The 26,786-nt window shown below is 45.5% G+C and overlaps 1 protein-coding gene across 1 annotated transcript in view; it reads left to right on the forward strand.

The window, feature by feature from the left end:
* The window catches only part of disp3 (dispatched RND transporter family member 3), a 748,238-nt gene that overhangs the window by 632,330 nt on the left and 89,122 nt on the right, over positions 1–26,786 (forward strand). The window contains 3 exon segments of the mRNA XM_078559213.1: positions 21,574–21,669; positions 23,737–23,873; positions 25,123–25,304. Of these exon segments, the coding sequence (XP_078415339.1) occupies positions 21,574–21,669; positions 23,737–23,873; positions 25,123–25,304 (415 nt within the window).

Below are 26,786 nucleotides of genomic sequence, written 5' to 3' on the forward strand. Positions count from 1 at the left end.
ACAGAAAATGGAGTTCAAAGTGGCACCTCATCTATTGTGAGTAACTTGTTGGAAGTTTTGCCCAAAATAGATTTCTCCCCATGGATCAGTTGATTAAATCCAGTGCCCAGTGTAGAGCTGAGCTACACCAGCAATGGTTAATCTCTGGTCTTTGTTAAACGAGCTGATCCAAACAAGGGCAGCAATTGGAGTACAACTGATTGCAACATCCTTAGGGAGTAGAGGTGAAATGCTCACCAGCTTGTGATCCCGGGGCTACTCTAAAGCTTGGTCCCACCGAGTTGTTTCTGTGCTGGTGGAGGGTGTGGGTGAGCGCTGTGATGGGACTCCAGGGAAGGTGCCTCCAGATTCGTCTTCAGAAGTTTCTTCAGGGCTTGATTGGAAGCCCTGGGTGGTGCACTCCATCGGCAGTTTGGCAGATGTTCCTGCAAAAGCAAGGAAAGATTATTAGTGCATGGCAGTGGCCTGTGAAACAAGACACATCACTCACAGCATGGTTTTCTGATGGATGTTGCACTGCTGGACCCTCCACTTGGTAGAGCACCACCAACCTCACTGTCAGCACAGGACCAGTCCAGATCCTCGCCAGCCAGCTGGATGGCTCTGTTTTCAAAGTCCGTGAGGACCTTGATTTTCGGGCATTCCATCACCAATCTGCGACCTCTCCCTCTTGTGTGCCAGCTTGTCCTGCGTGAATAGAGATGGAGAAAGTGTAAGCAGGATGCCTGCCAGGCCAGACGATAAGTATGCCTGACCAGTGTGGGTGATGAGTGGTCCCATGGATGGGATGAGGACAATGAAGGTGTGCGTGAGAGAGTGTATGGTGATGTCCCATGAACTGGCAGTGAGTGAGGGCCCTGTGGATGTGTGATGGGTTTGTGAGTGTGTGAGTTAAGAGTGATGAGAAGAGTGAATTACCCTGGCGGAACAGAGGAGATGATTCATTCTCTTGCAGCACTGGGTGACTGTCCTCTTTTGAAGGGCATCGGCGCTGACCGCTGCTGTCACTGCCTCCCAAACTGGGTTAGTGCTGTTGCTGCCCATCCTGTGGCCAGAGCAGGGGTAGAGGACACCCTGGCAGGCCTCCACAGCATCCAACAGTCACTGGAGAGTTGCGTCGCTGAACCTGGATCTGCTGTCTTCTTCAGTTTCGGGCCATGCCTTCCATGCAGTCATGGTGGTCTGGAAACACTGAGATGTGTTCTTGCGGCTGGTGCCCAGCATGATGCAGTGGCGGGGTGATGGCTGGTGTGCAAATGAGAGCCCGCCCGCCATGGAAATGGTGTGTTTCCCGGGAGTGCATAACTAATGTGGCGGGTTTGGGACAACACGACATGAAAACACGACATGAAAACCCGCCGTCACAGCTGGCGGGTAAAACATCATTTTACCCGCCCGCTACCGCACCTGGTGCAAATCTGGGATGATTCCGCGCAGCATCTTCAGAAGGGGCAGTTAGGAAAAAGGGCAGACTTCCAGAGAAAGCGATGATCCTGTCGATTCAACCTTTTCTTTGTTTATATGTGAATGCTAATATCTGAGCTGTATCCAGCTCCGGAAAAACTTAAAAGTGCACGAGTTTGCAAATTTCAGTTTAACACACATCGAAAGAAAGCATGATAAAATCCTCTCAATAAAGAATAATGCTGTTTCTCATTCCATTTTAATTTTTAGAGCAGCACATAAGACCACCCCGCCCAACACCATCACCCCCTCCACCATATCCCCAACCAGGCCAAAAGATATTTGATAAGAAAGACCAAATATACAGGTGATGTGTTTACATGAGACAAAGGAAGCAGAGGAATGTGAGAAATTATTGGAGGGTGAGACCACAGAGAGTAAAGGGAAAGTCTGAAGGGAAACTATTAAAGGCATCCCCTGAAATTGCACTGTGCACTATTAGGAATAAACACACTAAATGTTCATATGAAATTCTGATGGCAGCATTTTGATTGAAGGAATTAACCTCTTTAAAATAAATAATTTCATGTTAAAGAGCACTTCCATTTATAAAGTGCTCTACAGGATATCCCAAAGTGCTTCACAACCAAAATATTGCTTTTGAAGTAAAGTCAATATTGTTAAGCAAATGCAGCAGGAAGTTTGCAAAGCAAAGTCCCAGAAACAGCAAAAATGGATGACTAACCAATAGGTTAAATTTTCCTTTTCACTGTAGCTGAGGAGCTTCTTCTCTTTGAAGAGATGTTGTGGGACCTCTTACCTCCAACTGAACAGTCATGGGGCAGAACATTACCGTGCGCCATCGCGATATTTCAGTGGGCGGGCACGCGATGATCTCCGATGCGTACCCACCATTAATTAACGGGCCACTTAAGGCCCTTGAGGCACCAATTGACGGCAATTTTTCGAGACCCCTGAGATCTTCAGGTTGTCGCACTGGTGCAATGGGCAAGCGGGTAGGACACATTTGTATAAACCTCATCCAAGGGCGGGATAAGAGGGGTCAGTGGGGTTGCGAATGTGCTCAGTCAGATATTTAATTTGGAAAGTTACTGATACTTGCTTGTGTGAGCAGAAATACTTCAAAACTCATACCAGCTGCTTGGACAGGACTCACAACCTTCAGGTCAGCACTCTACAGTGAAGATCCATTTTGGGGCCTGCAGGTTTCAGGAAGCCTTCCCTTAGCCTGGGAATGAACGGTGTGCTCTCCACTGCAGGCACCTCCTCTGTGGGGGAGGCCAGGAGTGCACATTCAGCCTCCAGGGGAGCCACCTTTGGGTGGAGAGGTGCAGGCACAGGGGGCGCAGGGCCAAAAGGACGTCCAAGGTGGAAGGGGCTGCAGAAGACGCCACTATCCTGCTGTCAGAGTATGCAGTCAGCGAAGCAGCTACCTCAATACATCTGAGATGCAGTGCCAAAGGAGGCTCCGTACCTCAAGGGAGACAGTCAACTCTATCTGTCAGATGATAATCCCTGAGATCTCCGCTAACTGTGTGGGTGGGCACCCCATGCCAGTGGCTCTAAAAGGCACAGCTGCCATCAACTTCTATGCCTCTGGCTCTTTCCAGGGCTTGGTGGATAATCTTTGCAGTGTCTCCCAGTCAGCTGCCCACACTTGTGTCAAGCAGCTGACAGACGCTCTATTCAGGCATGCATTGACGTTCATCCACTACTGCTGGGACCAGGCCAGCCAGGCAGAGCGAGTTAGAGGCTTCGCAGCGATCGCTGTCTTCCCCCGCATCCAGGGTGCAATCGAGTGCCCACATCTGGCCATCAAGGTGCCAGTAGGTGAGCCTGGTGCCTTCATCAACAGGAAGGGATTCCACTCCATAACGTGCAGATAGCGTGTGATCATAAGCTGCAGATTCTGCAAGTCTGTGCAATGTACCCAGGCAGCTCCCACGATGCCTACATCCTCAGACACTCCCAGATGCCGGGGCTCTTCAGTGCTCCGGCCCGGCTGGATGGATGGCTGCTGGGTGACAAGGGCTAACCCTTCAGAAAGTGGCCCATGACACCTCTCCGCCATCCAAGAACAGAAGCTGAGCAGCCTCCACAAGGGATGTGGCGGAGAGAACCATCAGCCTTCTCAAGGTGCGCTTCCGATGCCTGGACCATTCAGGGGGCGCACTCCAGTACCCCCCAGATCGTGTGTCAGTGATAGAGGTTGCATGCTGCGCTCTCCACAATCTTGCGCTGGAAAGGGGCAACTCTATGGACAAAAAAGATGTAAATGCAATTGCTGCAGCTGCACACGATGAGCCCAGAAGTGAGTTCAAGGATAAGCACGCACAGGGAAATGCTGAGGGGGTAGGCGCTGACCCGGGCATGCTTCAGGGAGGCAGGGACACCCGGGAGGCCTTAATCCAATGAACCTTCAGCTAGAACACCACAAATGGACCTCCAACAAAAGCCTGTGCAGCAGGCTCCATACTTGATACCTGAGTGCTAAATCTGCCTGGGTAGGTACATTAACTAAGGGCCTTGTCAATAAAGCTCAATGTGACACAATCCACTCATAACATCATGGGTAACCATCCACCTGCAGAGGAAAAGAGGCACCCTCAGCCATGGTCACATGTCTAAATTTAATGATATAACAAAATTATCTTAAGAAAACAAAATGACAAAGGTGTTAAACACCACACCAATTAATCATGACCTCATTAGGGGCAACACAAAAGCACCAGTTAGAAACACGTGGTGTGCCAAAGGTGCCTTAAATTTACGCTTTTGGGTGCTACATCTAGGTGCTGTCCCCTCGCTGGCACTGGCATCTGAGACAGCCTGCTCACTGTGCTGTCCTGTTGGCCTTGATGACCTTGGTGGACGTCCTCTGGCCTGTGGAGCCTGTGCTGGCCCTGCCTGGGAGGGAGCGGCTAGTTCCACAGCTGGCATCTCCCCAGTCGTCGCAGCCTCATCGGATGCAACAGTCACTGGCAGAGGGGCGGAGGAGCTGCTGCCTTCATCCGGAGCACCCTGAGAGGAGCCCACAGAGACGATGGACAGCTGCTGTGCCGACATGAGGTCACTTCGGACCTCCCTGCTCACCATAGATGGATAGGCACTGAGCTGGGAAACTTGGTGTCCAGACCATCTCCCCCACTGGCACTGACCAGCAGAGATGAATGCTGATGTGAGGGCTTGCTGGTCCGAGTGCATCCCCAGGAAGCCCTGATTAGTGTCCTGCAGGAGCCTCCCCACAAGAGTTGCTACTGTCTCCATGGAGGAAGCATGGCGCTCGGCCATGAGGCTCATTGCATTGGCGATGGCCCGCGTGGACTCCTCCATCATGGAGACCAAGCCAAGCATAGCGTCATGTATCTTCGCCAGATACTCCCGCACACCCTGCTGGACTTCCAGCATTTGCTGCCTCATGGACGACTCCAGAGGCACATCATCAGCCACCGACTGAGCCCGTGCCTGGTCCCCTGCAGTCCTCCGACTGCTGGCACCATGGGCACTCTCTGTCTCCGCCAGCTCTTCCAGCTATTGTAAAGTTCCCACACCGCTGTGCTCCGGGACCACTAGCCGATGATCTAATTCCCACCAAGGTGTTAGTATCTGCGCTGGTGCCTACCTGGCAGAGATGGTGTGACGCTGGTGGGTCAGAGACTTCAGGACCCTCAGGTGTGAGAGGGGGTCCCTGCTGCTCCTCCTCCCGGCTCTGCTCCGCTGCTGCTGAAAGGAAGAACAAGGACTTTTGATTAGTTAACGTGGAGACAATGTCAATGTGCATCCCTGTCCCCCGGATCATTATGCACTCACCTTTTCGTAAGCAATGGTCAAGCCATTATGCAAACCTCAGCCACTGAACATTCAGCAGTGTCATGGCTGCTGGGACACTAATGGGCTGGGCTAATATACCTGCCCTTGGCACCCCAGCCTCACCGACACCGGTGGACCTGGGCGCATGGCACCTCTCCAGATCGAGGTCCTCCTGCTCGAACCTGGTAATGATGGCCAACTGGGCCAGCTCCCCCACCAGTCCTCAACCACTCAGCGGCATTATGAGTATTCTCCTCCTGAAAAGGAGAAAAGAGCATTGATTAGTGCAACTTGTACCTGGAATCTCTTCGTTGCCGTCCCACCCCAACCAGACTGGAACATTGCAGGGCTCCAGTGCCTCCTCACTTCGCAGCTGCCGCACACGCACACGAAGATGTCAGGCCTGTCCCCCCCCGGCCCTTGGCCAAATGCAGCCTACATCATATTTGGCACCATACAGTCCAACCTTGCAAAGCAAGGAGGCTCAAGCACATTGAACGCAAAGGGCAGCAGATGGATTGGTGCCCCGCCACCTGGAAGCTCCCCTCCCAGCATGTCAGCACCCTGACTTTGACATGTTTTGCAGTTCCAGCACTGTGCCTAGGTGCAGATCCTCCAAGTTGCCCCCGAAACAGTAACGTGGGTGTCACTGTACCACATGCTGCAGGTGCAGAACCCATCTCTTCACCACCCTCTCAGGGTAACCTTGGCTTGGCCAAAATCTGCTGTCCCATCCAGCGAAGGACACATGCTGTCAATGATTCAATGCAGTAACTGCACTCAGAATTGTTGGGGGTGGGGGGGGCGCGACCAGGGCGGAGAGCTTACCTACTGGGTTAAGTGACCAATGCCAGCATGGCACACACCCTTCCAGAGTGCAAAAGGTCATTAAAACGCTTGTGGCACTGGATCCAGGTACGCTGCACCACGCCGCGGGGACTCACTACCTCCGCCACCTCCTCCCAGGCACATTTGATCATGTCGACGGGCCTCCTCCTCCCGTCCCTGGGAATGAGGACCTTCCGTCCCTGGGAACGAGGACTTCCCACCGTGCTGCCACCTCCTCGAGGAGGGTAACAAGGCAATCATCTAAGAAACGAGAGGCACAGTGCTCCCCTGCCCTGCCCTCCTGCCTGGCCTGCTCACCAGCAACGCTCCAGGGATCCCTCCTGCTGGCCCATGTTTGACAGCCTTTGCAAGGAGCACTTTTAAACAGGCTGCCAGGTTGCCATTGGACCCGGCGATCATAGCAGTCCTGCCGCCGCCCGCCCACTCCCGCTCTCCTCGGAAGCCATGTTTCACGCTAGGCGGGCCTTAATTGGCCCGCCCGCGTAAAATGGTGGCATGGACCCAATCGCGGACGAAGATCAGGTCCGTGCCCACTCCCGCTCCCACACGGCCCGCCTCATAAGCTGAAAATTGTGCCCATGGTCTTTGTTCGGTATCTAATCATCAAGGATGTCACCTTTAACAATGCAGCCAGCACTGACTCAGTACTGCATTGCAGTGTCAGCTTAAATTATGTACTCAAACCCTGCAGTGAGGGTTTGAACCCACAATCTCCTGGCCCAGAGGCAAGAGTGCTATCAGTGGGCTAAGCTGACACTAATACGTTATTAAAATAGATGATGGAGAAATTCTATAAATGTTTTAACATGTTTTGTTACTAGTTTATCACACTAGCAGCATAATGGAAAAAAAGTTTGTGTTTATGAGCCCCAGAATCAATCTTACTGTGGGTTGCACTACACATTTGATTATTTTTTTCCTATATTCTTTATTTTGTGTTTGCCTGTTAAGTCTGTTGTTGAGACTGTGCAAGTGTGATTTTAGTGTAGCTATCAGCTCTGGTGCTTTCAGACCTTTGATTAAATTCAGCCTCTGAAAGTGAAGCTGTCTTCCTAACTTACTGCAAGCCAGATTTATACATAATAAAGTATGGCAAAGCAGCCTGAGAGTGAATGATGAGCAGCATATATCACCTCAATCTTTCCTTTTATTTTATGCAAATGACATGCACTGTAAAGTATATCCAATAACAGCAGAAAGAATCCAAGAGAGAATTGAAAATAGAATAAGAAGTGTGCTAAATAAAACAAATCATATCAGATCTCTCTGTGTCATTGGAACTGTTCCTTTGAGGACTGTACTCTTGGGGGATTGATGAAACCAGACCAAATTTTGTGATGTAGTCAAGCATGCAAAATATGATTTTCCTAAACACAGTTGATAATATTGGGCTTTTTTTATTGTTTTCTTTTTATTAATGTTTTTTAAAAAGTAACATCAAGTTCAACAGCTGCAAAATGAAGAATCCCTGCTGTTATTGAAAGGGGGCTTCCGAAGGAACACATTACATGATGCTGATGCAGCAGACCAGAGATGTGATTTTTTTTTAGTGTTCTTGTCTACAGCATTGCATGAGAATTTGCCATCTTCTGCTGCCTGCCCTGCAGTTTTAATACTTTTCAGTCTGCTAAGAATGCCCCAGTGAAGTAACTGTGAGAACTTGCAACAACAGGAAATTAATTTGGTGAATCAGAGGGATTACAATATATAGGCAGCTGATATTTTTTAAAAGGAGGGTTAAAGCCAAAGGATTTCAGACTGGTATCTCTAGATCCCAGAGGTCATCAGATTTCTTGTCAGATATACATGCAGCACCTCTGTGTCGCGAGACATCATTCTAATCAATTTTTAGTTTATATGCTAGCAAATTGACAGGTTACTTGTGTAGCTGGAAACAATTTTTTTTTAAAAAAGAACCTTTTTCTGTAATGATAAAAGCTGCTTTTCTTTCAGTAGCTTGACAGGAACCTTCTGTAGTTAGTAAAAAGCATCCAAAGAATCAGTATCTGCATAGATCCCTGGGAGCATGTCAGTATTTGCATGGGTTACTGGGAACGTGCCACATATGTATATGGATTCCTGGAAGCGTGTCGGTATTTCCATGGATCCCCTGGAGTATGTCTGTATTTACATGAATCTCTGAATTCCCCCTTCCCTCAGCCCACCCCCTCCACCAACTGGCATTTGGGTTTGGACCAATATTAATTTCCTGCAGAGGCATGGCAGGAGCCAGCAACTCACCTGCATTGCTGAAATTAGGTTGGAGATCTAATTTTAGGTGATCTCATGCCTTTCGTTTGGGGTGCATGTTTCCATTACACTGCTAGTTTATTGACCTATAAGCAATTTCCATCCTCTTGTGTATTGCCCTACCTTTGCCTTCATTATTAATGGTGGAGTCTGCAATCGTGTCAGTCCTGCACTTAGGAAGTCCCTTCACAAATCTGTTTCTCTTCATCTTCAAAATCTTAGGACAGAATTTTCCTGTGGGTTTAAGACCCCATCGTTGGTCCTGAGTCCACATTAGCCAGGAGTGAGACCAGCATTACAATATTCCCAAAAGCAGCCTCCTAATTAGCCGCTTCTATGCTCACTGTCCTATTAAAGATGCAGATTGGCTCTCGATGCTTTCAGCTCAATCAGAGGGCTCGCAGCTCTGGAGCCTCAGCAGCCCTACTGGAAGAGATGGACACTTCTGAGGTGAGGCTGACTCAACATAGAAGCACCCTCGAAGGCATAAATTACAGAGTGAAGAAGGTGGGAGGCCCCGCAGAACAGACGGGAAAGCTCCTGGGGGGAGTTGTTGGGGATGCAGGGGAGGCTTTCATTCCTGTGGCCCCATCATTGGAACATGGAGCCTCCAGTTCCAATGACCCCAAGCCTGCTGCAGGGAGGCTGCCTTCATTGAACTAGCAGACTCTCCACACGGTGCGAGGTGCTCCACTGCCGGCAAAATGCCAGTAAACCTAAATAATCACCCGTATTTGGGGCTTTAAATATTTAAATTGACTGTCCACCTTCGTGGAGCAGGCAGCCGATCCACATCCCGGCCCATCTCTAGAAAAGTTCCCCAACAGCAGGAATAGGTGGGGAACCATCCTGATGTGGCATGCCCTAATTTCCCAGCCCTCCGCATTCAACCCTGTCTCCATACACCCGGGAAAATTCTGCTATTTGTCATAGCTTATGGGCAGGGTTTTTAGTCCAGCGGGTGCACTTGATCGGCGGGCCCAGGTGCAGCCGGGGATAGGACCACCACCTGCGGTTGGCCCCCAGCTGCGGTTTCACACTGGCTGGCCGATAATCACATGCTAAAATGCTCAGTGTTTCTGGGGTGGGATCAGGAGGAGGGCGGGTGCTGACGTCAGCATGGGCATGGGGGAGCACAGAATGAAAGCTCCTTGAAGGCAGAGAGCTGCCTCAAGGAGCTGAAGAATTTAAAAACAATGAATAAAGACTTTAAAATTCTGAGAAAATGTCCACGCATCAGAATCAGTCACCTGAACATATACATGATGAAAATTCTGTCCAAATGTTTTTTTTTATTGATAACGGAAACTTCATCCTGCCTTTGGATGAGGTTTCATCAAAAAGGCAAAGTCTGCCTGGCAGATTCGCCTGTCCGCCAACCATAAGGTTGGATGGATCACAAAAAATCAGAGTTAATTGGGACTTTAATGGGCTTAATTGCCCTCTTAATTGCTGGAGGGCGCGCTTCCAACTTTTGCATGCGCCTGCTGACCGAAATATCACGCAAGTGCGGGATGACATCGGGATGCTCAACCAACGCCATCATGTGCTATTTTACACTCGAGTGGGTCGGGCACGTGCCCGCATGCCGAGCTAAAAATTCTGCCGTATGTCTTTGTCCAAACTTTCACCTTTCTAATCTTTCTCACCCTAGCTCAGTGTTCATTGTTTCCATCGATTTATGAAGAGTCTTGGGATGTTCACATGAAAAGGTGCTATATAAATACTGGATGTTGTTATTTATAGGGCTTCCCTCATAATAACTTTGCAAACCATTGATCAATGTCATATGAGGAGCTGAGCAGAAAAGGGCTCTATTAGTCTGATTGGTCAAACTGCTCAGAAGGTATTCGTTTTACGCTGTTTATTGTGTATCACTCACTATTCCTTTGTTATTTTATAATTCAATTTAGAAAATTATATTGGTAAACTAGCATTTCATCAGGAGCAAATAAGCAATGTACCAAAGCTCATTAACTTAAAAATATATTACTGAATTATTAGATCTCTGCTACAAATTGTTCTCCAGCCCAGAGCCTAGAAAGGAATTTTATCACAGGTCTATACCACTGCTTGTATAAGAGACTGTATGAGGGGTTAAGGTGATTCACCCTCCCGGCCCCCTAAAACAGTTGATGTCCCATTATCTTTTTAGCCTATTACGACCTGATAAAGACCAGGACTTCTCATATGGAGGGAATCTTTAGTCTCACTGTAAGCCAGTAGTCCACAAACCAATGTGGCAATTGTGCTTCTGTTAGTGAATGCTTCTAATATATCATTTTGATGTGTTTTCATTCTTGCCTTTGGATCAAATAGTTGCAGACCTAAGCCAACTACCAGAACCTGAGTGCATAGTGTAGCCTGACACCCTGGTGCAATGCAAATGGACTGCTGCATTGTCAGATGAAGGGTTAAACCAAGGGCCATCTTTAATATCTTCTCCAGTGATCTGAGTTGATGTTGAGGATCTCATGGCATTCTCCAAACATTGTCTAAATAGTTAATTAACTGCTCACTCATCTTGTTATGACCATTGCTGTCACAAATGGCTGCAATGTCTTCCTATATAATTCTCACTGCGCATCAGGTCACAGCATAACATGTGCTCCAGGAGGCAACAAGATGGTCAGTGGGTGAAATAGAAACTGTCATATTTGTTATAGTTAGTGAGTAGTGTAAAGGGAGCTTTATTAAACCTTGTTAATCCCAACCTGCAAGTGCTGAGTCTGGGGGCATGAAATTTCCCCACACCAACATTCTTTACTTTGAAATGCACAAAATTCATAAATTTATTTTCCAGTCAATCAGTGGTGGATTGGGTAGCAAGAGATTCCTATTTGTGACTTATTTGCGATGGTGCTTCATGACAAAAATATCACTGAACATTGTAATAATAATTTACTGAAAAAACCCCGAAAGAGCGCACATCTCCCTAAGGCTAAGTGCTGCCTCAGGGAGATCGCTGACAGTTCTAAAAACATTAAAAATAGAAAAAAAAAATCCTTAACATGTCTCCCTCATGTGATAATGTCACATGAGATGGGACATGTTCATAATTGACGCTAAAACTTTATTAAACTTTTTAAATCCCTACATGAAACCTCATCCCGCCGGTGGATGAGGTTTCATGTTTTTTCTGTTCCCCACTGGGGCTCCTGGCCTGCCTGCCAACCTTAAGGTTGGACGGGCAGGTCCTTTAATTGTTTTATGATCCTGTCAATGACCTCAGTTGGCCATTGACAGGTCGGTGGGCCCGCAGCTGATTTTGCTGCGGGCCCGCCTTCCTGAAAATTTAAATGCGGGTTCCCCCGATGACATCCCGCGTCATTTTACGTGTCGGCGAGCAGGCCCCGATGGCAAAATTCAGCCTAGAGAGTTTCTACAATAGCACATTACAATTCTGCACTTTACACTGAGTAGATTTTTCTGAAAGGATTGAGACCGAAATCCAAATGTATGGAATCTGACTGTAGAAAACTTTTCAGCCATTTCTTCCTCTTACTGGAAACTGAATGCAATCAAGTGGAGTAAGAGGTAGAAGTTGTGAAATTGCATGAGAAATGTAGATACGACAAATGCACTTCAGTGAGATGGGATGAAGATCCACTCTACTGATGATTGCTGAGAGTCAGAAGTGAATTGTTTCTGGCAGTTTCACATTACAGTCATTCATGGTTGAAAACAGTCTCCAGTGCAATCCTGTCTGTTACAGACTCCTAATTTAGACTTCAAATACTCAAGACTGAAAGCACAGACAATGGAAATGTCTCTTTGTGACGTCCAGAAGTATTTCACCTTTGAATTGCAATCGTATTCCTGAGGCAGAAAGAGAAGCTCAACAGTGCAATTAACCTGCAACATCTGCTATACAAGCCCTGGACGCATTACTGTCATCAAGACGAAAGTCGCCAACTAAAAAAGAGATTGTTGCTTTTTTAGAAGTTGTTTAATTAATTTTTGTTCATTGAGGTGGAGAATATTTTCAATGGGAAAAACACCTCTTTTCCATTTTGCACCATTAGTTTCAGCATCACTAAGCTCTGTCTATTCTGCCTCAATCTCAGAAGGTCATCTGTGGCTACCATTCTCAGGCCCCGCAATTGAGACCATCAACTGATGTCAAACTACAGGCCAATAGCCACTATAACTGGTCTCAAGATTCCACATTTGATTTCATAATTGCTGAGTTTTTACTATTTCCTGCTATGGATAATCAGATGTAAGACTAATCAAAACATTAAACTTTTCTAAAAATTGGTTGTGCTAAACTTGAAATACAACAACTTTTACAGATAAAGATTCATATGAACATTGTTAGAAGTATGATTCGAAACTCAAAATAGACACTTCTCCTACTTTGGGAGAATGAGAAGCATGAAGAATTAGCTTCTAGCCCATCTCACAGACTGCCTCTGGTCTTATGGATTGTATGTTATCGGTCTCGTGGCCTATGATTCATCTCCTCATGGACCATCTCTCAAACCTTTGTGAACGGTCTCCTCATGGGGTGTCTTCATGGTCTCCTTGTGGACTTCAATGGCTGGTCTTGTAGACTACTTGTGGTCTGTTCCAGGATCTGCCATCGGTCTCATGGACCTTGTTTTTTAAAACTAGTTTTATAACTTGCTAACAAGTACAGTGTTAGTACTTTGAACACTCTTATTCCCACTATTTAAAAACAAGTTGGTAATACAGCATTTGATATTTACAACACTGTCTCTCAGACTCTTGAAGTCTAGCAGATGTTTCATCTTTAACTCTCTAGACAGTCTGCTGCATAAGATTTTTCAAATGTGGCCAACCTTCCCAGGTTTGCACTGAACAGTCAGTGTAACAGTTCCTTTGTTGAATTCATACATTTGACCAAACTCAACTCCTTTAGCAGGCAATTAATATTGAAAAGTCCAAACTTTGTCAAAATATAAGGCAGAACTTTTCATTCTGTGGGTGGGCGCGTGCCCAACTCGATCAGGAGTAAAATAATGTGTGTTGGCGTTAGGTGAGCATCCCAACATCATTGCGCACGGGCACGATATTTCACTCAGCGGGCGCACACGGGTGCCGGAGCGGCACCCGCCATTAATTAAGCGGCCACTTAAGGCCCTTAAGAGCCAATTTTTCCTTGCCCGCATGATTTCCAGCTCATCGCATGAGCAAAACAGGCAGGCGGCCAGCTGACATTTTCACAAACCTCATCCAAGGGCCAGCAGCATTGCCAGTGTGAGTAGTGAGCAGTTTTGGAGACACTGGGCGTAATCCTGAGATTGTTGCTCTTGAAGTCCTGATTTTTAATTCCCTTCCTAACTCGCTAAAATCTGCTTTCAGGACCTCACCCCTTTTCCTACCGATGTCATTGGTCCTAATGTGGACTCGACCTTTGGTTGTTCACCCTCCCCCAAAAAAATGTCCCATAACCGTTCTGTGACACCCTTGACCCTGGCACGAGGGAGGCAACATAAACACCTGTCTGCTCCCCTAACTATGGAATCCCTTACCATTGCAGAATTTTCACTCTTTGGCCTCCCCTCCAGTGCAGCTGAGCCCACCCATGGTGCCATGAGCTTGGCTCTTGCTACAGCCCTCTGAGGAATGATTTCGCTCACCAGTATCCAAAATGGAAAAGTGGTTAGAAAGTGAGGTAGTGTAGGAACCCCCTGAGGTTACCTGGCTGTTTCTCTTAGATACTCTAACAGTCACCCATTCCCTCTCTGCCTGTGTACTTCTTAGCTGCGCTGTGACCACCTCTCTAAATGTGCTATCCATGTAATCCTCAGGCTTGCGGATGCACCACAGTGACTCCAGCCACTACTCTAGTTCCGCAACCTGGAGCTCAATTTTCTGCAACTGGTGACACCTCCTGCAGATGTAGTCATCGAGGGCACTTTGCATCTGCACTGCTTCCCACATTCTGCAGGATGCACATTCCACATGGCCGAGCTGCATTGACCTATCTTATACTTTATATAAAGTGCTTACTACAGAATGGTATAATATAATATAATAACTCATCTGTCACTCACCAATAATCTCCTTTTGTGCCAAGTCCAAAAAGGCCTATACTTACCAACCAATCAACTTAGGGGACTCCTGTGATGTAACTTATAGATTTTATGTTTAAACTTCTGGCTCCCTCTCTCTCCACTGCTTTTTGGGCTCTCCCTCTCTCTCACCAAACTCTCACTGCTTTATGGACCTCCCCTGTAGCCAAGTGACAGCCAACTACCCAGCTACTGGAAGGGTAGGAAAGGTAGAAAACGAAAGGATCACTTCCTTCCCTTTTCACCAAACTCGTTCAATCACCAAACTCCAACTTAAGCACTCTAATGCACACAAAGCAGCACTCCTGAGCAGACAAAAGCAGCACTGGAGGCCTATTTATATGTTCCCTTATTCAAGCTTCTGAACACCAGTTTAAGCCAGTTATCTAATTAACTGACTGCAGGTCCAAGCAGAACCTGTGTACCCCTGATTTAAATTTATTTTTTTTTATAATAAAGCTCCTCCCTGGGGGGGAGGGGGAGAAAGGTGGAATTAACCTCCCCCTCTGAGATATTAAATAGAGGAGAGGAGGGAGAGGGGTAGAGGACAGGGAGGCACAGGAGGGAAAAGGGAAAGTCTAGGTGGGTGTCTTTGGTGGAAGATGGAAGGTGGGTGGAGGCCTCGATGATCTTCCGGTAGGGGGAGGGACCCCTGATTTAAAGCTGGACTAAACCGCAACCTCTCCCAACTGAAAAGTATCTTTTAGTTCATTGTCAAATTAAAGAGAAGACTAGACTTTAGATAGAAATTAACCCTTAAGCATCTATTGTATTGACAAATGCTAGGAAAAGTTGCTGATGCTACACTGATGTTATTACAATGTGGAGGATCATACATGGTGTTCTGCCCAGAATTATTTAAAACCAGTATTTTATAATTGCTTGTTTAGATTTTGCAAGGAGAGATTTCATCTAGTTGTAAAGTGTGAGCAACATCACGCACATAGCTAGAAGATTTCTTCTGTTTGCTTTCTTCAGCTAAGTAACAAGGAGTATACTCTTTATTACTTAGCTAAAGAAGGCAAATATAAGAAACCTTCCAGCTGATAGAGCAGGAGTCGGCAAACTATGACATGCATGCCAAGGGTGGCACGTTCTTTTTTTTTGTTCATTTACGGGATGTGAGCATCGCTGGCTAAGTCAGCATTTATTGCCCATCCCTAATTGCCCTTGAGAAGAAGGTGGCGAGCTGCCTTCTTGAACAACTGCAGTCCCTGTGGTGTAGGTACACCAACAATGCTGTTCAGGAGGGAGTTCCAGGATTTTGGCCCAGCAACAGTGAAGGAACAGCAATATATTTCCAAGTCGGGATGGCGTGTGGTTTGGAGGGTAACTTCTAGGTGGTGGTGTTCCCATGTACCTGCTGCCATTGTCCTCCTAGATGGTAGCAGTCGTGGGTTTGGAAGGTGCTATCGAAGGAGCCTTGGTGAGTTCCTGCAGTGCATCTTGTAGATGGTACACACTGCTGCCACTGTGCGTCGGTGGCAGAGGGAGTGAATGTTTGTGGCTGCTTTGTCTTGGATGGTGTCAAGTTTCTTGACTGTTGTTGGAGCTGCACTCATCCAGGCAAGTGAAGAGTATTCCATCACACTCCTGACTTGTGCCTTGTAGATGGTGGACAGGCTTTGGGGAGTCAGGAGGTTAATTACTCACCATGGGATTCCTAGCCTCTGACCTGCTCTTGTAGCCACAGTATTTATATGGCTAGTCCAGTTCAGTTTCTTGCCAATGGTAACCCCCAGGATGTTGATAGTGATGGATTCACTGATGATAATGCCATTAAATGTCAAGGGGTGATGGTTAGATTCTCTCTTGTTGGAGATGGTCATTGCCTGGCACTTGTGTGGTCCGAATGTTATTTACCACTTGTCAGCCCAAGCCTGGATATTGTCTTCTTGCTGCATTCGGACATGGACTGCTTCAGTGTATAAGGAGTCATGACTGACGCTGAACATTGTGCAATTGTCAATGAACATCCCCACTTCTGACCTTATGATGGAAGGAAGGTCATTGATGAAGCAGCTGAAAATAGTGGGCCTCGGACACTACCCTGAGGAACTCCTGCAGTGGTGTCCTAGAACTGTGATGATTGACCTCAAACAACCACAACCATCTTCCTTTGTGTTAGCTATGACTCCAACCAGTGGAGTGTTTTCCCCTAATTCCCTTTGACTCGAGTTTTGCTAGGGGCCCTTGATGCCACACTCAGTCAAATGCTGCTTTGATGTCAAGGGCAGTCACTCCCAGCTCACCTCTGGAGTTCAGCTATTTTGTCCATGTTTGAACCAAGCCTGTAATGATGTTAGGAGCTGAGTGATCCTGGCAGAACCCAAACTGAGTGTCAGTGAGCAGGTTATTGCTATGCAAATGCCTCTTGATAGCACTGATGATGACACCTTCCATCACTTTACTGATGATCAAGAGTAGCCTGATGGGGCAGTAATTGGTCGGGTTGAATTTGTCCTGCTTTTTGTGTAAAGGACATACCCAGGCAATTTTCCACATTGCCGGGTTGATGCCAGTGTTGTAGCTGTACTGGAACAGCTTGGCTAGGGATGCGGCAAGTTCTGGAGCACAAGACTTCAGTACTATTGCTGGAATGTTGTCAGGGTGCATAGCTTTTGCAGTATCCGGTGCCTTCAGCCATTTCTTGATATCTCATGGAGTGAATCGAATAGACTGAAGACTGGCTTCTGTGATGTTGGGGACCTCCAGAGGAGGCCGAGATGGATCATCCACTCGGCACTTCTGGCTGAAGGTTGTTGTGAATGCTTCAGCCTTATCTTGTACATTGATGTGCTGGCCTCCCCCATCACTGAGGATGGGAATATTTGTGGAGCCTCCTCCGCCAGTGAGTTGTTTAATTGTCCATCACCATTCACGACTGGATGTGGCAGGACTGCACAGCTTAGTTCTGATCCACTGCTGTGGAATCGCTTAGCTCTGTCTATTACTTGCTGCTTATGCTGTTTGGCACCCATGTAGTCCTGTGTTGTAGCTTCACCAGGTTGACACCTCATTTTTTGGTATGCCTGGTGCTGCTCCTGGCATGCACTCCCGCATTCTTCATTGAACCAGCTTTGATACCCTGGCTTGGTGGTAATGGCAGAGTGGGGGGTATGCCAAGCCATCAGTTTATAGATTGTGGTTGAGTACAAATCTGATGCTGCTGTTGGCCCACAGTGCCTCATGGATGCCCAGTCTTGAGTTGCTAGATCTGTTCAAAATCTATCCCATTTAACGTGGTTGTATAGTGTCACACAACATGATGGAGTGGTAATTAGCAGGAGATTTCCTTGCTCATGTTTGACCTGATGCCATGAGACTTCATGGGGGCCAGAATTGATATTGAGGACTCCCAGGGCTGCTCCCTCCTGACTGTATACCATTGTGCTGCCACCTCTGCTGGGTCTGTCCTGCCAGTGGGACATGATGTACCCAGGGATGGTGATGGTGATAGTGGTGTCTGGGACATAATCTGTAAGGTCGATTCTGTGAGTATGACTATGTCAGGCTGTTGCTTGATTAGTTTGTGAGACAGCTCTCCCAATTTTGGCACAAGTCTCCAGATGTTAATAAGGAGGACTTTGCAGGGTTGATAGGGCTGGGTTTGCTGTTGTCATTTCCGGTGCATAGGTTGATGCCGGGTGGTCCATTCGGTTTCATTCTTTTTATTGACTATTTAGCGGTTTGATACAACTGAGTGGCTTGCTAGGCCATTTCAGAGGGCATTTAAGAGTCAGCTACATTATTGCAGACTTGGAGTCACATGTAGGTCAGACCAGGTATCCCTCAAGGATATCAGTGAACCAGGTGATTTTGGCTGGCACTTGCACTGCTCATCCAATTAACGGCAGAAAAAGCTCTGAAGAAGAAATGTTTTGTCATTTACTTATCCCAAGAAGGTATGTTACATTGATAAAAGATATATAGAATTCAAATAGTGAATGCTTGTGTTTTATTCATTACAGGGATATTTTAAAGCCTTGATTTCCATCTTACATCAGTATTATGTAATGCAGAAGAACGCAGTGCATTTGACGTTGTGCATGCCATCTGTCTTTTCTTTTTCACTGTTAATTGAGGGGTGCATTTGACAATTTGAAAAGAAAGCAAAGTAAGATGTCAGTTCATTTCAGTCTTCTTGAACAGAGGAATTTGGACTTATTCAAGAGAAGGACCATGCTGTCTGTGCTTTCTGTTGTGAAAGTGTTGTTTGTCGCAAATCAAGTGTTCAACGACATTTTCAAATGTAGCATAAGAAAACTATTCTTGACAAAGTGGACAAGATTGAATTGGTCAAAAAGGCAGTAGCAGAATATGAGAAGCAAAACAATATTTTTAAACGCTTAAGTGTAAAAATCAAGCCACAGAAAGAAATTACAAAATTGCACAGTGCATTGCAAGAAATGGAAAGCTGTATACAGATCAGGAATATATAAAAGAAGCTTTCCTCGGCAATTCGGAGTTTATTTTCAATGATTTGCCAAATAAAGATGCAATTGTATCTCGAATAAAAGAACTGCTTTGCTCTGCTAAAACCATCGAGAGACACATAAGTGAAATGGCAGAATGCATTAATGAAAAGCAGATGGTTGTATTAAAAGACACAGCAGTGGTTAGCGTTGCACTGGATGAGAGCATGGATATAAATTAGGTTCCACGTTTGGCAATTGTTGCAAGATATTGTGCTTCTGATGAAATCCGAGAGGAACTTTGTTGCCTAAAACTCCTTCATGGCACGACAAAAGGGGAAGATGTAATGGAAACTTTTGTGAACCATTTTGAAGAACGAGGTGTTGATATCAGAAAAATATTTTGTGTGACAACAGATAATGCTCCTTCCATGGCCGGAAAACAAAAGGGATTTGTAAAGTTACTTGAAGATTGAATTGGCCACCCAGCAGTCAAATTTCACTGTATTATACATCAAGAAAGCCTGTGTGCTAAAATTTCTAATCCAGAGCTTAATAATGTAATGAATCCAGTGGTGTGAATTGTGAATTTCCTTGTTGCTTGATCTGCTTTGACTCACAGACAGCTTCGAGCACTGCTGGAAGAGATGCACAGTGCTTATAATGACATTCCACTTCACAGCAATGTTCGGTGGCTAAGTTGTGGCAAGATTTTAGTAAGCTGTTTTGATGAAACCTTATAAATGTTAAAATGCATTACTAGCATGCAAAACCTTAAATTAGAGCCAATGAATGAAGACTTAGCACACCACTTCTGGAAGGTTGCCAACCCCTGTGATAGAGTATACTCTGTTTTTACCAGTACGATTGTGCACCAACTCGAGGAAACCTTCCCTTCCCTCATAATAGTTATATATTTGTCCAAAAAAACTATATGCTGTCAAAATAATTTGACCATTTTTCCTCACATAAACCACTTTTGATATATTCTGGGCAAATCAAATTTCATGCTGCAAAATATTGCAATGTAACACTGTGCAGTGTAGCAGTCAGTTTTCCTTTATAAACCACTTATAAAGGTTTGCTTTGATCTGTTAAACTGGTTGAAGTTTTATTTTGTGCAGATGGATGTTTTATTAGGTTTAAAGCTGCAGTATCTTAGTTCATGGATGTTCCTGTGTATCACTTTCCAGATGCATTCTCCAATTGATTGTGGAAGGCAAATAAGAATCTGACATATCTATTTCCCCTGGTCAATGTGTCAGTAACTAGAGGGCATCAATTTAAAAACATCACCAAAAGAATGAAAGGAGAAGTTACGAGGAATTCTTTTATGCAAAGGGCTGCATTAGGACATGGATTGCCCTAATAAAAAAGATGGTAGAACTGGAACCCATAACAGCTTATAGAAGACAAATGGATAAATATTTGAAAAGGAAAGAATGAAACGAGTAACGGAAACAGAACGGGAGATGGGCTTTTTCAGAGGGCAACACAGGAGCAATGCGGCCTTTTGCCTCCATCTGTGTTATGAACTTGTTAATGCTAGCACACATGAGATAGTGAAGAGTGTGTTTTATCCTGTAGTAACTATACCTGTGAAACCATAGAGGAACTGAATGCCGTTCCTATAGCATTCCTGCTCAAGAGGACAGTGCAAGCATGTGGCCATTTTCAACTGTTTAAAGATTGGCCTAAAAGTCTGATATTTGCCTGATAGATAATATTAATCAGATACTTTTATTTATATTTGCTTGCTGCCCCCATTTAAGAAGGATGACTCTCTCAGAGGGTCATTAGTCTGTGGGATTCTGTTCCCCAGAGTGCAGTAGAAGCAGGGTCATTGAATATTTTTAAGGCTGAGTTAGATAGATTCTTGAGTGACAAGGGCATCAAAGGTTATAGGGGGTAGACAGAAAAGTAGAATTGAGGCCACAATCAGATCAGCCATGATCTTATCAAATGGCAGGGCAGGCTCAAGGGGCCAAATGGCCTACTCCTGCTCCTAATTCATGGGTAGAATTTTCCCCCTGTCGGGGGCTGTGTGGGGACAGGCGCGGGCCGGCGCCCCCGATCAGGTCTGCACCATCAATTTATGTGGACGGGCAAATTAAGGCCCACCCAGCGTGATGCGTGCCCGGAAGTTCCCTGAGTTGGGGCCTGCGCTCTTTCGCGCATGCGTGCGAAAGAGCGCAGAAATCTCCCTGAAGCACAGAGCTGCTTCAGGGAGATTAGCTTAAGTTCCAAAAATGTTAATAAAGAAAAAAAAAATTAAGACATGTCCCCTCATGTGATAGTGTCACATGAGCTGGGACATGTCAATGAACTTTAATGAAAAAATTTATTTAATTTATAAACCCTTCATGAAACCTCATTTTCTCATGGATGAGGTTCCATGAAAAATGCGAAGGCCGCCTGGGCTCTTTGCCTGCCCGCCAACCTTAAGGTTGGACGGGCAGCTTTCTCAATAGGCTTAATTCATTCATTACTGGCCTTAACAAGCCTTTGACAGTTCAGCGGGCGCGCAGCTGACTCGGCTGCACGCCCGCCAAACTGAAAATCTAAATGATGTGCGGTGACGTCGGGACACACGGCCGACGTCACCCCGCATCATTTTATGCCTCGGCAATGGGGCCCTGCCCCCACTCACCGAACTGAAGATTCAGCCCCATACGTTCGTATGTATTTGCCTATAGCGGGTGAAAATCTGTTAATGCATAACTTGTGGTTGTCATTACATAATGATATATTGGTTTTCTAACTGATGTGCTCTTGTGCAATAGGTGTGTTTCAGGAGAAGCCCCAGCCTCTGCTAAATAACATGCGAACATCTTCAGACAAGAAGAAACGAGGACAGAATCTCCTGTGGAATAAAGCAGGTACAACACAGATTGTAGGCACAGGTCAGGTGTGCCCCCTTTGTTTTTCTCTTTGTTATCAGTGTTTTTCCTCCATTATGGATGCTTGCCTCTGCTGAGAGAGTAGCAGATTGGGTTCTGGACCAAATTAAGTGCGTCAAAAATTTTTTGCATGAAAACGATGTGCCTTTAATAACACTTGGGGCTAGTAGTTTGGAACAGCATAATATGCAGCAATAAACTCCTTGATTTTGTGCAGTTGTTGACCAAATGCTATAATTTTACATTAACATTTCTTTGAGGTAGTGAAAATGGTGGCTTCTGAGCTATTGTAACGATGACAAATCATTTTCCCCAATAATAATGGAACAATTTTGAGCATCCCATTTAGAACAGGCCTTCTTTCCACCCATCATTTATCTGCTTTCCTCTTTCCTAGATTGTAAGCAGCGCTAATACTTCCCTTCAACTGCATTTGTGCCATTTAAAGTTACTTCTTTCCTGCCCAATTTCTCACCCTCTTTCCTAAAGCTATTCAGGAGATGGTTTTTGGAGATACACACACCATGGGACTGAATTTTACACTCCCCCAGGGACGAGCTGGCAGGTGAGCAGGAGATGTAAAATTAGCCATAATGCCATGGGCATTGTTCCAGTCCCTACAAGCCCACCCCCACCCTCGCTGTAATTTTACACAGGGCTAGGGAGGCATTGAGCTGCCCTCCATCCATGGATGAATTGAGGCACTTAAATGGCCACTTAAGTTCGGACTATTCCCCAATTCAGGTGGAGGCTGGTGCCAAGGAAGACCCCCGGCAGGTTTTACTGCTTAGAGTGTTGGCAAGCAAGGGGTTTACCTCCTCTATTGGTTTCCTGGGCCTGTCAGAAGTGCCCCCCCCCCCCCCCCCCTTCAGCCCCTACCCCCACCATACATTTCTCCCCTGGTTTCCCATCATCCCACCCCTCAAGCCAATGCCTGCCAGCCTGGTCCCAGCGAAGCACCCCACCCACTTAGCTTGGTGTCCAGCCCCATCATCAATCTCCATTGGGGATTGAATGTAGTCCCAGCAGTGGCAACCGCTCGGAGTGGTATTGCTGTGATCAGGGAGCTGCCGGCCATTTGATTGGTCTCCCCAGATGGGCGGAACACCCAGCTCAAGCTCGCCGACTGCTAAATTGCTGCAGGGCAAGCCAGCAGAGTGGGAGTGAGCTCACCCCTGACATTTGCACCGGGAGGGCAGCATAAAATTCCACCCCTTGTGTGAGCCATAAAACTAGGAAGGCCCAAGGTTCATCCCTAGCCTCTGTGAATGTAGCTAATCAAGCCAAACCACCATACTATCAAAACTACAGTTGACCTCCATGTGCCTGGGACCTGAAGGGGAAAAATCACCCAGGGTCCCTATTCCTAATCACATTCACTTCTGCTAGAAATGCATACACTTTAAATCTGCTGAGAACAGGATTAATCCTCCTTTGGATAAACTGCCAGCATTCATCGTATAGGCTCACATGTGAAAAGTGGTGTCTTGAGCTCAGGTGGCTGAATCCAAGTAAGAATCCAATCAATGATTCATTGATAAACAGGCTATGATCTGTACCATTCAAAAACTGGCAGTATTCTCAAAGTTTCATGGCATCATGAAGATGGGGCGATCGGATGCTAATATAGCTCTTTATTAGGTTGCTAATTTCAGACTGCATTGATGGTAGTTAATGAGCTGAAGATTTTGGCAGATCCAGATCCAGCTGGTGGGTATAACTTCCTAACATGAGCATGTCCTTCTTGTGCAGACAGGCCCTTCGTCTGTGGTTAAGCTTGCCGCATAGGTCTTTCCTCTGGAGTCACTGACAGTACAGCCTGCTTCATTATGTCTTTCAGCTGAGCTACAAAGCGATACTGACACTGTCCACATAGATAATTCATGGACAGAACATTTCAAAAGTTGAGAAAAATGCATGAAAAACAAGATGAGGAGGAAAGAAACATAAATCAAAGAGAAATGTTGAACTCTGATCTATCTCTTTAACTGTGAAATTTCTAACCTTACCTCTACCATCTTTGCAATTAAAATGTATTCTTCTCAGGTGACTTACGAACTGTTTATGTCACAAAGTACGAAGATGATGTCCAACCTGCCATTTACAGATTTTCTTTGGATTCCTCTGTTCCCTTGCCATGGCATCAGCCAGCAACAAGGAATGGGGAGATCCCATCATTCAAAGTGAGTTCTTGCAAAGTGGCTTTTGAATAGACTAAAGTTATTGATCTATAATAACTGCAACAAGAAGTTCCTACCTTAACAGGAAATGGTTTCGCAGAAAATGGAAGACTTAGGGGTGAACTAACAGAGTAAAATTATGAAGGAGTTTATTATGGCAGCCATGGTGCAAATGTTTCAACTTACAGGGGAGTCCAGAACTAGGGACTGTAAGTATAAGCTATTCACTAATAAATCCGATAGGGAATTCAGAAGAAATTCCTTTACCCAGCGAGTGGTTAAATGGAGGACCTTGCTACACATGGAGTAGTTGAGGCAAATAGTACAAATGCATTTAAGAACAAACTAGTTAAGTACATAAGGGAGAAAGGACTAAAAGGTTACGCTGTGAAAGATTAGATGAAGCAGGGTGAGAGACGCTTGTGTGGTAAATATACTGGCACAAACCATTGGAGCTGAATAGCCTGTTCCTGAGCTGTAAATTGTGCTGTAAATTCTAGTAATGATAACACCATATGCTATCAACATCACCTTCCAAATGTATTACATTCATTGTTCTTTGGCACAGTCTATATTGTGTACAGAATACGCTGATGGCTTCCAGAACAGAATGGAACAATGTCGGTCTCAGGTTTAATCCCTGGTCTATGCTGTGAACTGATCCCATAGGGGAGAGTGCTAAATTTGGCCTCAGTGCCTCTAAGCCAAAGTTCCCAATTATCAAATTAGATCCAGTGACTTCAACTAGAAAATGCAGAGATGTGGAATTAGGTAAAGCTAATACCAATGTCTCCCATGGTAAAATAGCCGGATGACCCTCACTGCCACTGCGGTTACTTTTGCAGATTACCTAAAGGTGGCCAACGACTATGGGGAAATGTCACAGCATAAGCCAATGCCTTCAGGAGGAAGAGTAGAGATTTTGTTATTAAATGTAGGTACCCCTAGTCACCTCCCATTACCGATCAGTTTCTAATGGGATTAGCCTTTAAATCCTATGCAGCTACCTCAGTAGCAAATAGGACCCACATGCTGGAATTCCCTCCTTGAACCACTCTACCTCCCTTTTCTCCTTTGAGACCTTCTATAATACCAACCCCTACCTAATTTTAATAACTCCCTCCTGTCCATTTTTGTCTAATTACACTTCTCAGTGAAGTGCCATGGGTCATTTTTACTGTGTTGAAGGGCCCTAGATATATGCAAATTTCAATTGTAATAGTAACTTTGATTATCTCTTTCTGCTTCCAAGGTTTACGCAGTGCCCTATGGTAACTTTACGAAGAAGCTGACCATCTGTTCTTCCATTGTTGGGCTACTAAGTCCCAAGTGTCCAGGGAAGTGGATGATCACATCATTATCCTGCAATACTAGGAAAGGCTGGAAGCTTGATTTCCATTTCTATGCATCAGCCACAGAACAACATCACACTCAGTAAGTTACAAGATTGGACAAAAGCCTCTTTTACTGATTGGATCTGCACGGGCATTACAGTTACAGAACTAAGGCTGATAAATTAAATTAAAATGTAGATCAGCTTTGATCTATTTGATTGGTGGAACAGGCTCGAAGAACTGCGTGGCCTAGTCCTGTTCCTATGGGGTGATCCAATTGAAGTGCTTAAGATGATTAAAGGATTTGATAAAGTACACATAGAGAAACTGTTTTTTTCTGGTGGCATCTCCAAAAGAATGAGACAGAACTTTATATTTGAGCTAGGTCATTCAGAGGTGACCTCTTCTTCATGTAATGTATAGTGGAGACCTAGAATTTTCTCACTCAAAAATCTGTCGAACCTCAGTCAATTGAAAATTCAAACCTCAGGTTGTTAGATCTCTTACATTTTGTTTCATATCACATACTTTATATTTGTTAGGTAAGCATATTAAGAAATATGGAACTAAAGTAGGTTGGAATTAGGATACAGATCAGTCATAAGCCAGTTGAATGGCAGAACATGCTGGAGTTGCTAACTGGCCTGCTCCTGTTTCTATATCTTCCCTTGCCCACATAGCATCTGAAGAAAAAAAGCTCGTGAAAATTTGTTGTGTTTGAGATAAGGAATGTCAATGCTGGCAGAACAGGCTCCTACATTTTGCACTCAGCATGAGCATCAAGTTAAAGTACAACATCCCTCAATTTGGTCCAACAACGTTCATTAACCCAATCTCAGTAATGCCCTTCTTACTGGTGTACCACTTCCACTTCCCACCCAACCATGCTAATGGCCTTTATGAATGAGCTGACCAGTTGACTACTATATTGTCCCAAATTGGGGGCAGCTTTGTACTGTGTACCATTACACAAAGAACTGGGATCAAGGTTTCTCAAGCCTTACTTGCAGAGAAACTTTTCAACCTGTACATCCAAGCTTGATTTGAAAATGGATTCTAAAGCTGTTGGGCAGCATGCAAACCCACCAGAATACACAGTTCCCTGTGTCAAGATAAATTGTAATTCTGCCTCATTTTCTCTGCCATGTTTCACCCCAAAGGAACCGCAGTGTTCTAGTCATTCAGTGAAGTGGCCATTCTTAATTCATGAAGCCAGACAATGAGTGTTGAAAAACTATTCAGCAGTGTGGGGCGTCATAATTGAGCCCATACCTTCACCCAACATAACACGAGGGTACTTTCAAACAAGACTAGCTGGAATTCTATCAGAGGCACAAATCATTCCTAACCCACTCCTCAACCCAGCAACTCTGGTATCATTCATAACATTCAGTCACACCCTGACTGAGATTGACTAAGCAACCACAGACAAGGGAATGTGGGGGAGATGGTAGCACTGGACTATTAATCCAAAGGCCTGAGCTAATGCTCTGGGGACACAGGTTCAAATCCCACCATGGCAGTTGGTGGAATTTAAATTTAATTAATAAATCTGGAATTGCAAGCTAGTTTCAGTAATGGG

Source organism: Cetorhinus maximus, chromosome 15 (genome assembly GCF_964194155.1).
Source record: "Cetorhinus maximus chromosome 15, sCetMax3.hap1.1, whole genome shotgun sequence".
NCBI classification, from domain to species: Eukaryota; Metazoa; Chordata; class Chondrichthyes; order Lamniformes; family Cetorhinidae; genus Cetorhinus; species Cetorhinus maximus.